At 33.5% G+C, this 12,155-nt stretch overlaps 2 protein-coding genes across 3 annotated transcripts in view; both read right to left on the bottom strand.

The window, feature by feature from the left end:
- Positions 1–325: 325 nt before the first annotated feature.
- On the bottom strand, positions 326–5,338 carry LOC111379987 (peptide chain release factor 2). Its single transcript, XM_023003438.1, has 8 exons — positions 4,983–5,338; positions 3,798–4,238; positions 3,645–3,720; positions 3,366–3,496; positions 3,201–3,271; positions 3,023–3,104; positions 1,881–1,930; positions 326–619 (listed from the first exon to the last, which is right to left on the bottom strand). The coding sequence occupies exons 2-7, from the start codon at positions 4,203–4,205 to the stop codon at positions 1,910–1,912; spliced, it is 789 nt and encodes a 262-aa protein (XP_022859206.1). The 5' UTR covers positions 4,206–4,238; positions 4,983–5,338; the 3' UTR covers positions 326–619; positions 1,881–1,909.
- An 880-nt stretch (positions 5,339–6,218) lies between these two features.
- Positions 6,219–12,155, bottom strand: part of LOC111379981 (ubiquitin carboxyl-terminal hydrolase 2-like) — a 7,116-nt gene continuing 1,179 nt past the window's right edge. For both annotated transcript variants that reach the window (XM_023003421.1, XM_023003422.1), the window contains exons 3-6: positions 9,661–9,707; positions 7,465–7,511; positions 7,272–7,374; positions 6,219–7,186 (exon numbers count right to left, since the gene is read on the bottom strand). In XM_023003421.1, the coding sequence (XP_022859189.1) occupies positions 6,413–7,186; positions 7,272–7,374; positions 7,465–7,511; positions 9,661–9,707 (971 nt within the window). In that variant the 3' untranslated portion in view covers positions 6,219–6,412. The remainder of the gene's footprint in view (positions 7,187–7,271; positions 7,375–7,464; positions 7,512–9,660; positions 9,708–12,155) is intronic.

Below are 12,155 nucleotides of genomic sequence, written 5' to 3'. Positions count from 1 at the left end.
AGGTTAATGTAAGATAGTAAGCAGTGTTCTTGTTTTACAGAAGCCTTTTGTTCACGGAAAACAACCTATTTCAGAAATAAGTTGCTATTTCTACGAGGAGCAGGAGGGGATGGTTGGGTGTTCGACCCATGCGCCAATAAGAAACATAGCCTCTTCTCAACCTATTTCTTGTGAATTTATAAGACTGATTTTGCTAACTTGTGGCTTAGTAGGGTCGTTTTCATGGACATCACATTTTCCTGGACCAACTCGGCCAGTCACCTCGCCACCCGCTTTACAACTCTAATTTTATTTATAAGCCTTGTATTAATACTGAAAACACCAATACAACCAAGAAATTTTAACAAATGAATATATCCCTGTTTCACTTAAATCAATGTCACCATAATTCATTATGCTGTACAGTATTAATTTAAGATAATCAAACAGGAAAAAGTACTTGCTAATCAACTAGAGATGGAAAAGGAGTCAACTAGGAAAAGTTGAACCTATTTCCTTCCAACTGTCTATCAGTTGCATTCTAAAAACTGCCTTGTAAATCTCTGAAGCGCTCGTGGAGAATAATAACAAAACTGAAAATAATATGATCCACTTCGTTTACTTCAACTTCGAAAAAGACCTGTTTACGAGGGAATTCATGTCAGCTTCCAGCAGGTATCAAACAAGCGTTTTTATTCTGATAATCAAAATATAACAAAAAACAGAACAGGGATTACAACAATAATTTAAAGCATATAAAAACAAAAAAATTCTTAGACACAAGACGCAGTTGTCATAGGCAATTCAAAAAAACTTGCCTTCCCAAAACTTAACATCAATCCAGGGCTCATGTGGTAATCAGAAACGATAGATACACAAACGAATTCGAGGATAAAATTTAACAATATTTCAATTCTCATACCGATTCGAGTAAAACATCGACAAATCCTTTGTTCAAAATAAATATATGATACCAACATTTTCCAGTACAATCATAAGTAGATAATTCTTATACTTCATGAACCAATCCGAAATTTAAGTTAAGTAAACAAAACGTAAAAAATCTTAAAACCAGTGTAATGGAGTATTGTAAGGGATTTTATTTATTTAGTTACCAGTTTTAAATCTTATTATAGGAAACATTATTATGATTAGATTTATTAGCTTTTATAATATTTTCTTACCTAGACTAAGGTCCTTTGAAACCCTATATAAAGGGGGCTATGAGATGTAATCATGGAAATTTTGAATGAATGAATAATTGATATTTTCTTCCCCTATTTCTCTCTTCCTCTTCCTCTCCCCCTTCCTCTCCCCCTCTTCTTCTATTTCTCCCTCATTCTCTTCACCCTCCTTCCCATTCTCCTATAATTCTACCTATACATCCGGCATCACAGTGTCTTTGTGCAATACTTTAAACTTCAAATGTTGCATATTCAATTGCTGAAACCCCATATTCATGAAGTAGTCAGTAGCCTGACACAAAATGCAGCTGCTATGTTAAAAGTTCAAATAAAAACTTTATGTTTGTTTCCACCTTTTTGAGCAAACGTTAGTTTATTATGGCCAAACAAACATTAGTTTATTATGGCCCGTTTGGCAGGACTTCTGATAAGTCAAAAGCTGCTTTTGAAACTATGTAGCTTCTTTTAGGCTTTTTATAAATATTTTTCTAAAAGTGGTTTGTCTAATTATAAGAGCTCTTAGAAGGAATTGGTACGAAAGTGGTTTCCTCATAACGTTCTTCTACAAAAAACAGAAGTAGAAGCTATCCATAAAATGCCCTTTGTTTTCCTCTACTAGAGTGTTGGCAACTAGACATTATCTCGGGATGTAATATATCTAACACAAGCGAATGATCAATAAGAAGACAAAAATAACATATTAAAAGAAAATAGTACCTGAAACATTTGACTGCTACCAGAAATTCCTATTTAAGAGGCTTCATACCCTGCAGAATTCCATCAGAAAGTTGCAATTTCCATTAGTCTAGTTATTTGCTATTTTTAGTTACCCTAAGCTAAGTTACAATTCAATACCTCTTTTTATCCAAATAAAAATATGAATATTGAACATACAAAGCTGGTGCACCATTACAACCTCATTTAGTTGAAGTTTTGGATCCAACTAGAAATGTTTGTACACGTTTGGTCTAGGGATATTTAATGAACAAGATATAATGTCATTTATTTAAAGAGCATTTTTTGGTCTTTGACAAAAGGTACATTTATTGGACATAGTCGAATGTGCTCAAAACTATCAAATCAATCCTCAAATATGTACCGCATCAATCTATGCTGGTGGTAAATGCGTAAATTTATTATTATGATGATTCTACCGTTCTTTTGGATTCACAAGAACTTCGTTTTAGAGAAATTCTTTTCTAAGCAGTTCCTTCTATGCTCATTTTTCTTCATTCGTTTTAATGGAATGAAACTTGTTATTTTATCATATTTGATGTTTTACTAAAGCTTGTTTGAATTTACACATACTCAAGGTAAAACCAATTTTTATCCACACATTCCATCAGCCACACAAGTAATACCCATTTATCGACCACTATTTATAGTCTAAATTGATTATGAACACTTCCCAAACATGCATCAATTATATTTTTCCACGCTGCATATGAATCCATACATCACATCATCAATCCATCTTTATGAATAATTGATCCCAGAAACTACAACTTTGTTTTGTTCATAGACGAAAAAGTTCTAGGGACAAGGAATCCTCAAGTATTAAAGAGAACACCAGAACAAGAAATTAAGATGAAAGAAATAATTAGATACAATCGATTATTTATCCCCCCCAACCCCAAAAAAATAAAAGATACAAGAGTCCCAGAACTGTTGCATATTAGTACCGCTTGGAGGGAGAGAGAGAGAGAAAGAGACTCAAACATGTGAATATAATTATTATTTGTCATCACAGCTCCTCAAGTTCATTTTCAATATTTTTAAAATGTAGAAAACCGGTACCACATTGCCGAGCCAATGAATCAACAAAATTAAATGAATAGATGTCGGATGCTCAATTTTACCTTACTAGCCCTTAATTCATTCACCGCCATTCGAAGAGAATCATCAGATAAAATCAACCGTGATAATGCCCCAGTGCTCAACCTGTAATTTGGTAGTCAAAAGAGAGTTGTGCAAGAAGAGCTTGGCTACCATTAGCAAATGAGCATAACAATTGATTAGGAATTCAGTTTAATGTACCCTAACTTCTTAGCAGCATCTGCCACAGACCCCTCGACTGCAAAAATTAGGTCAAGTAAAGCCTGCATTCCCTGCAGAACAAATGGGGTTTTGAGAAATAAATAGAACACTATAAAAATAGTATATTGTCTCAAAAGAAGTGCTAGAAAGGATAAGAAGGCATACCATAACAAATTTCGGGTTATTTGGTCCAATTTGATGACCCTGGTACAATCCCCTTACAGTTGATTTTGCAGGAAGAATTTGCACAAGTTCCGGAGGAGGCAAATATGCATCAAGATCCACGGTATTCCTCACTGGCTTAAAAGAAATATCCTGCTTTAGTCTTTAGCTTGAAGAAAAATTGAACTACTTTAAGCGAAAGTTGCATTAGTTCTCCTTACAAGTAAAATAAGGTTCACTGATAATTGACAGAAGTGGCAGATTAGAGCTGACAATGCACACCTTTAAGAGCTAAAAGCGTACGCAAGCGAGCAAGGGCTGAAGAACGATTTTTGTGTTGTGATCTATCCTCCACAGCCTGTCAGATTGTAATTTATTAACACATATACACCATAACAAAACACGGATTCGAGATTCTAGGATATGTGAATGAACCTGAGCAATAATACTGGTTGGAAGGTGCTTCAGACGCACTGCAGACTCACGCTTGTTACGGTGTTGTCCTCCTGGTCCTGATGACTTGAAAGTATTCATCTCGCACTGACTTATTAGCTGATCATCGGTCATCATCAGATACTCTCGACCACCATTAGTCTCACAAGTACTGGTATTACTACTTAAAGAACTGGAACCAGAATTAGTCGAGAACTTAAACTTAGCTTCATGCATACCAGTTCTCATGACCGACCACCCTCTTGGTTTTGAATTTCTTATGAAAAGGTAGACTGAATAGTTTCGATCAAACCTGTTGTAACAACCCCATGAGGTAGCAGCAGATTTTTTGAAACTGCAACTATTACCACTCGGGAATCTCAGGAACGATCTTAAAACAGAATGAGCCATCTGGCATGAGTGGAAGAGGCAGGAACAATCAATCTGCGAATGCAAAATTGATAAAGATTCATGGTTCACCACTTTGTTCATTTGAAGGTATGAATCAAATTAAAGTGGAAGCCTAGAATTTGAACTTTAATATAGTAGTAGTTGACATTTTAAAAGAAAAGAGAAATAAGCATCAAAGATTATGACTTAATCTAATTGAAAAAAAAAAAATTGTGCGCAATATACAACTAGTTTGAGAAACATATATTGATCTTTGATAAAAAACTTGGCATGATAATAAACATTTCCTTATTATTGCAACAAAAAACTGAAAATTTAGAAGACATAAATCTCGTAGAGTGCAATAAACAGTGTCATCAGTTTACCTAATAAAACAAATCATATGTTCAAATACCGCCTTATATTCTCTGCCTACCACACATTTCACTGAACAAGATCAAGTCGTCTTTTGACAATACAAATTTGTTTCATACATTCACCAATTATTGAGTATTAAATTCCATATTGAAAGGTCAATCTCGTTAAGAGAGTAGCCGAACCCTTAATGTTAGTTAATATTTTCACAGTGCGGATTTTAATTTTACCCTTTAACCAACAACATGAAATCCAACAGAATTCAATAAAAGGAGAGAAATATACAGAAAGCAACTGCTTAGCCAAAGGATAATCGGCAAAAACTTTTCAGGAACAATTGAAAGCTTAAAGCATACAGCCCAGAAACTGGATATGAAAAAGAAAAAAACTGGAAAAGAAAAAGAAAACCCGAAACCAAATCACCTAAAGTTGTCGATGGCAGATAATTTCTTGGGCTTCCTTGAAGCTTGAATCGAAAGAAAAACGAAATGACTAAAGAAAAAGGGTGCGGTTAAGAAGACATTTTACTACCCACCTTTTCCAAGAAAGTATTTTTCCGAATGAATAAATCTTTCGGATCATTTACAAATTTTTTTTACAAACTTCCTTATTTAATACTTACAACTAGAATCTGACATTTTTAAAATTCACATGGGATTCACAAATTTTATGAGAGTGAGTACAATATTTTATCAACAAAATTTTGTACAAATATTTTTATCCAATCTTTTATGTTCGCAATTCAACTTTTTTTTATCTCAAGTAAAAATGGCAAATTTCTTTCCTTATGTTTGATTTAGAAAAAAATCAGTAAATTTGGATAAAAACTGACAAAATATCTGAATGAATTTATGGATATTATGGATCAACAAAATTTATAATTAAAAATAAGTTTGAACAAAAATGAGTATTTAAAATGGGGATCATATATGAACGAAACCCCCCGTGGAAAAATTAATGGGTGGAATAGTATTTTTTTGAAAAATGAGTTGTTAAAAAAGAATGAAAATTTTTCGATTTATATATAATATTATTTTATAGAAAATTGTGTGGTTGAAAATAGGAGAGAGAAAAATGAAATGTAATAAAATTTAATATAACGGGGCTCAAATAGGGGCTAAAATGGATTCTTATCCATTTCACTTTTGTAATTTTACTTTAGAATATGTTCGGTAGAGATTTTTTAAAATTCATTTTAAATTATATATCCCACTTTTGTACATGAATTTATAAGTTTTCCTCACTTTTCAACTATACATTCTTCGATAAAATCATTTTTCACAAAATCAATTTCGAAAATCCGTTCCTGCAAAAATGTGTAATGCAATTGGTCAATAGTGTTGATGAATGGCACTATGTAACAATGAAATCACAGGCAACACATTATCAGATGAATAAAATTAGAGTTATTCTATTGGAGTGGCGCCGGGAGTCCATTTTGGAAATGGACACCATTATGTACATTATTATGTACCCATAGAATAATTCATAAAATTACATCCCAACTTCATTGCACAATTTAACAACCATCATTGGTCATTGCCATAGCTGATGAATAGCATTATTCATTAAAAAATAATTGCTCCCTACGAGATAAAATGCCATAATACTTCATCTCTGGCATGGCAAGATTATCCCATCGTTACTTTAGCAAAGGAATAAAAAACAACAACTGCATTTTGTTATCTTCAAAAGTTGTATAAATTTCTAGGTAGACATGTCATGTCCAATACATATTGTATCCATTTGATACATTAAAGATAAACAAGGGGCAGTGACATCAGATCTTAAGATGAATATGCAAACATTTTCCAAATTCACAAAAGTTTCACCTAAGCAGTGCACAGATTAATCTAGGATTCGGTTGTTTTCTGTTTGGCCTTCTCTATGAGAGGTCTCAACTGTTTCTTTTCAGCAAGGATCTTCAGAAAGTTGAACAAAAAGGGAATGTAATTGTGCTTCCGGCGAATATTTTCAGTTCTCCATTTCTTGAACTTTTCTTCCTCAATCAATATTTTCTCAGTAGCAGCCTCAATCCCAGCATTGATTTCTGAAAGTGTTTGGTTCAGCGATTCCACATTACTGCTATCAACCATCCTCTCTGACTGGAAGGCCGCCAGTTGTTGGAGGATTCTCTCTCTCTTCCTCTGGAGATCTTTGAGCTCGGCTGTATACATCTCTTTCCTGTTCTTTATAATTGCCATTAGGTTAAACCGTATTTCATTTTGGGAATACCTCTCTATGCGTTCTTGAATCACAGGCTGTACCATTTGTAACCAGCCAATATCATCTTGCCCACCCGGAGACTGCCCAAGGCTGATGGGTCCCTCCTTCAATCCGTCCAGCTCGTACAGCACACCATCAACAGGTATATAGCTTATAAAATGATAGACATCATCATCTTTTCCAGCAGATTTCTGCTCTTCAGGTACAAATGGCTCGGGTCTTGCAAAGCTATTATGTGCAGTGCGAATTGCTTCACTGTTATTGATAGCCAAACCTTTAAGCTCAGGTGGAAAATTTTTGGTGAATTCTTTCAGTGCCGACAGCTCCGGGCCAATGTCAACATCGGGACTGTTCATCAGAATTGACAGGATTGCTTGCGTTGCACATGCATTATTGATCACCTGTAATCATAATAAATCAGTAATATTACTGTGGTTCAGAATTTCATTTATTCATCCAGCAGATACAATTGTCAGGGAAACTGACCTGGCTGGCAAAAAACAAGTTTGGGTTTGGATCCTTAATCACAAGTCGATCGTCCTTTTCACCGGGACGCCATTTGAAAAGAAATATTAGGCCATATATAGGTCTGTAAATTGTGAAATAGAAAGAGAAAAATCCAAAGATGTGAGCAAGTGCAAAATAAATTAGACAACAGGAGGTGTATTAACGGATTTACCTTAGGTTGTTTAGAGAATCAAGATCCAGTGAATACAACTCCTCAACCTGCTTGCGCATCACATAATCGAGTGAGCAAACATGATCTTTTATTCAAAACAGTAGCAAAGGAAAACTACAGAAGAAAAAAGGCAGCAAATAAAAATAACCCAATCAACTACTGCGGAACCCGTGTGACCGTATGCACAACAGAACAACAAAAAGGGAAGAGAAAAAGGTAAAAAGCAGCAGAACAAAAGGGAGAAGATAATACTCATAATAGAGCTTTATATCTTCTTTAAATCATATTATTGACCCGAACTGAGGAATCTTCCATCTACATCTAGCTTCAGAATAGCTAAACTATCAACAAACCAAACATGCTCAGGCTGGTTCAGAGATATTTCCCTTGAGTTACACAAGGCACCAAAATCCGCATGCCATCTCCACGCATAATGTTTTCAACTTTTTTCTCTATGCTCGTCCAGTAATTGCCTAACCCTCTTCCCCTTGGTTGTAAAATTTTCAGAGAGAGAGAGAGAGTCCAACTTCTCTTTTGCATTTATAATACATAATATATATTTTTTATGGTATATTTGTATTTACATGTAAAAATGAAGAAATCATGTGAAATTATAGAAATTCAGAAAATTAATGAAAATTCAATGAACTTACAACAAATAATCTTGGTCATTAAAATAATATCTTAGATTAATGGTAATTATTCCTATGTTTCTTGGTTTATTCATTTAATTACCCTAAAATAGTACATTAGGTTATTAAATCTAAAGTTTCAAATAATTCGTATAAACTGGGTTCAAAGAGACTAGAATTACTTTATTATTGAAACCTTCATTTTTCGTTAGATGAGGTCATCGTTTTTCTTCCATTTCCATCCTGGGGAAGCAGCTTCCAGTCATCGGCAATGAGTTCTATGATTTAATGATTACTGGCACTTAATTTTTGAGTTGAATAGTTCAATCAACTATGGATTTGAAGGTGTTGGAGGCTTAGAAGGGAGCCGGAGACAGCAATAGTGAGATCATGACTGTTGACATTAACAATGTGTTGGCATGGAGGTGGTACCAGTACCAGGTACATAATTGTGTATGGGATCATGGGTGAAATTGATTTTTTCAATGGGTTGTGCAGATTCTTTACAAATGGTAGTTTGGGGGACATGTCAAACAAATTTTCTATTTAATGAAAAGGAAACAAACCAAAAGATGATATGAAAGCATTCTATTGGTGGATGGAGGGCTAAGATTGGTGAAGTATACTTCACTAGAGAACATGATTGATGATTTTTTATTTTTTTTTATTTTCTGTTTTATTTGGAAAAGAAACAGCAGACGTCACCCGAAGAAAATGTTCTTTCTGCTATTGTTCATTTCAGTGGTAAAATGAATATAAGAAGAATGTTATACCAGCCATAAATTGACACATTGACAAGCACATATCAAGCGTATGCTAAACATCATGAAGTCAGCACAGACTAACATCAAACTTTTTACATGCCACAACCTGAAAATAATCAACATAAATGGTAACATTATTATTAGCATGCAAGTTTCTATAATTTGAATTAACAACGTGGTTGATTTGACCTGGCAAACATTGTAGTAAGCTAGGACCACTCTTCTTAGATTACTTCATCGATAAATTTCACCATACTAAACTGATGCTACTGGAACTACGATACATTGAAGCATTTTTTTTAATTTAAACAGCTAAGAAAGAAAAGGGAGAGCAACAGTCTTACTGTCCCTGTTTGGTGATGATCAAAATCTAGATTTTAATATAAGTCAAATCAACAATTAATTCAACCACATATTTTATGGGCCCTACAACTTTTAGGTTACTCATTCCATCAACTTTTATCAAAATCTACTAAAAATCTAGTTCAATCCCCACCAAACAGGGGCTTGCTAATTTTTTTTTCAATATTCTGCTTCATGATGATCAAATGGGGGGGAAGGCATAGATAAGAATATTCCCAAATTGCTGGTTTAGCAAATTTTTGGAAAATCATACAATTACCACTTTGTCAGATACCAATTTTACTGCTAGCATACAATTTGAACAAGCTTCAACTGGTTATATTTCATATGATGTTATACATATGAGGTTGGGAAAACCAAAAGTCATAAACTTATTCCCCACAAGGGAAAAAGAAACCCAACTCGGAATCCTCACACACTAGGAATCTCAATAGTACCTGCACACCTTTAACTTGCATCTGCTGTATAAGTTCTGTGAAAACACCTGCAGCACAAGCCAAAAACTTAAGAATATGAATGTAAGGTTTTAGATCTCATCACAATGTAATCCAAACGCATATCTGGGCCTGATTACAAAGAAATGCAAGAATTTACTAAATGGAGAAACCAACTAGTAAAATCCTAAAAAAGAAGCTAAGGAGATGCGAAAGTGCAGATCAGATTAAAAATGGCAGCATCGTGATGACTAACAGCTTAAGGGCTTTGATCAGTCAACGGTCCAACACTAATAACTGTTAAAGATAGATCCAGCTTGAAAACAAACTGAAAGTTTGAGAACTCCATTACCGACAAGAAGAGGGACTACTAGGGACAACGAAGGGTAAAGAATATACTTTTCATGATTGATTTGAGAGTAGTAATATACGAATTTACTTTCCTGAGGTTTAAAAAACTTCTGAGGCTTACGCCTCAAGTTGCACCTTACTTGAGGTTTTCATTAAAAGCCTCGAAGTTTATACCTTGAATGCTACTTGTCGGTATATTAAGGCTTGAACTAGTCTACTCCTAGAGGCTACCTAAAAAAATTTCACAACCTATTTTCTTTTTTCAAGTTGGCTAAAGAAGAACAGCCAATTGTCAGTCATTAAGATAAAAGGTAATGTTAAAAATTGGTCATGTTCCTAATTTATAATGTCAACTCATTGGATTGGACAATTTTATTAAGAATCTCATCCCCGCCAATTTGGCTTGAGGAGAAAGGTGAAAAACCAAAAATTGAATCCTTGTTTAGTTTAGCAATTGAATAATTGCTATTGCCGTTGGTTGAATGATGTTCGTTATTTGTTGCTTGTGGTTGCTTATAAGTATAAATATGTTGGGAAGCTGTACAGTGAATTTCGATAAGGAAATAATTTTATACAATATACTGATTTGTTTATCCAACATCCTGTTTTTAAAAAAAGCTTAAAGAGTACAAGAATAAAGAAATTACACCCAATGTCTAAAAAGGCTTAATCAGGTACAAAAGCATTATACCTCCGTGCAGTGAGACGTAAGCGATAGAACAATAAATAAATCAAAAAAATATAAAAAACACAAAAATATGCTCATAACATACCATGAACCTTTCAAAAATTCATAATAAAGGTATAACAATATTAGAAGTCTAACTAACAAAAATATAAAACAGATCAATAAAAGAGAAAACAATAAGGGTCCGTTTGATTGCAAAGATGAAATTGAATTGCCTAAAAAACGAATTCCTGAAAATTGTAAATTATTATGTTTGATTGGTATAATTTTTCATGTGAAAAATGTTGAAATAAAAGTGTTTTTTAATATTCGTTTGACTTTATTTTACATGAAAATTGTCAATTAAATTGATGAAATTTATTAGTATTGGAAATGAAATTTGTTTCTATTGCCAAAACCAAAAAAAAAATAATAATAATAAATAAATAAAATAAAATAAAATTATTTCTAGAAAATCATCTATTTTTTGGTTCTCGTTTGGTTTCGTTTTACATGAAAATTGTCAAGTAAAGAGAAATTTTTTTTTACAATAATTTTTACAATTCGTTTTCATTGAAAAATAAATAAAAAATCGCTACAGTAAATCAGAATTGGAATTCCAATTCCTTGAAAAGCTGGAATTTGCTTCTTCCCAAGACAAGCTAGAAAATGGATTCCCTGGAAAAAAATGGTATCAAACAGGGCAAAGATGGAAAATAGATTTGATTTTCCATTTTCGATGGAAAATTTTACACAATCAAACGGGGCCTAAGTTCTCAAATTATTATTCATGTAAAAAATTACTCAAAATATTCTTATACCATCACCACTAATATGATCTTTAAGGGAATCATTTATATCATCATCCTCATTATAAGTTTATTTTCATTCTCTGTCATCAAACTCCAATTGCAACAGAGCATTCTTCTTCCTATTTTCCTTCTTTGATGGTAGAAAAAGAAAATTAAAAGAATGTTATAAACATTTTAGATTATAAGAAAAAACTGAAAAAGCTAAGGCCAATAACGAAATGTTTCAAAAATGCAAGGCAAACAAACGAACAACTTAGTTAGACATAAGCTTTGCTAGGTTAAGGCGTAAGCCTCACAAATGGCCACAAATATATGGGTTTTGACGCCTTTTATGATAGCCTCACATGAGGCGGGATTCGAGGCGTAAGCCTCGAATAGTTCTTTTAAACCATGATTACACGTGTTACCAATCTAATCATAAAGGTGCACTTGTGTTCACATTAAATTTCTTTAGACAAATGGATCCCAACTTTAAAATCGAAGTCTTCTGGTCCTAATAGAGCCACTGTCCCTAAAATTTCGTTAAAAGTATCAAGTGCCTCTCATCACCGTGGATATTCAATGAATTGAAAATTACATAATCATTTTATGTTAAGCCAAAAAAAAAATATATATATATATATATGAAGAAGAAGAAGAAAATTTGGATTTCACCCCCCCCCCCCCCC

Source organism: Olea europaea, unplaced genomic scaffold, assembly GCF_002742605.1.
Source record: "Olea europaea var. sylvestris unplaced genomic scaffold, O_europaea_v1 scaffold2077, whole genome shotgun sequence".
NCBI classification, from domain to species: domain Eukaryota; kingdom Viridiplantae; phylum Streptophyta; class Magnoliopsida; order Lamiales; family Oleaceae; genus Olea; species Olea europaea.
This window is presented reverse-complemented; position numbering and strand designations above follow the sequence as displayed.

What these genes read in the sequence shown, in the direction of transcription:
- LOC111379987 (XM_023003438.1), bottom strand. Translation starts at nt 4,205, where the DNA reads ATGGCTCATTCTGTTTTAAGATCGTTCCTGAGATTCCCGAGTGGTAAT. An exon ending in TACGCTTTTAGCTCTTAAAG is followed by an intron (nt 3,497 to 3,644) that starts GTGTGCATTGTC and finishes CTTTTAAGCCAG; the next exon opens with TGAGGAATACCGTGGATCTT. An exon ending in ATGAATTAAGGGCTAGTAAG is followed by an intron (nt 1,931 to 3,022) that starts GTAAAATTGAGC and finishes GGAATTCTGCAG; the next exon opens with GGTATGAAGCCTCTTAAATA.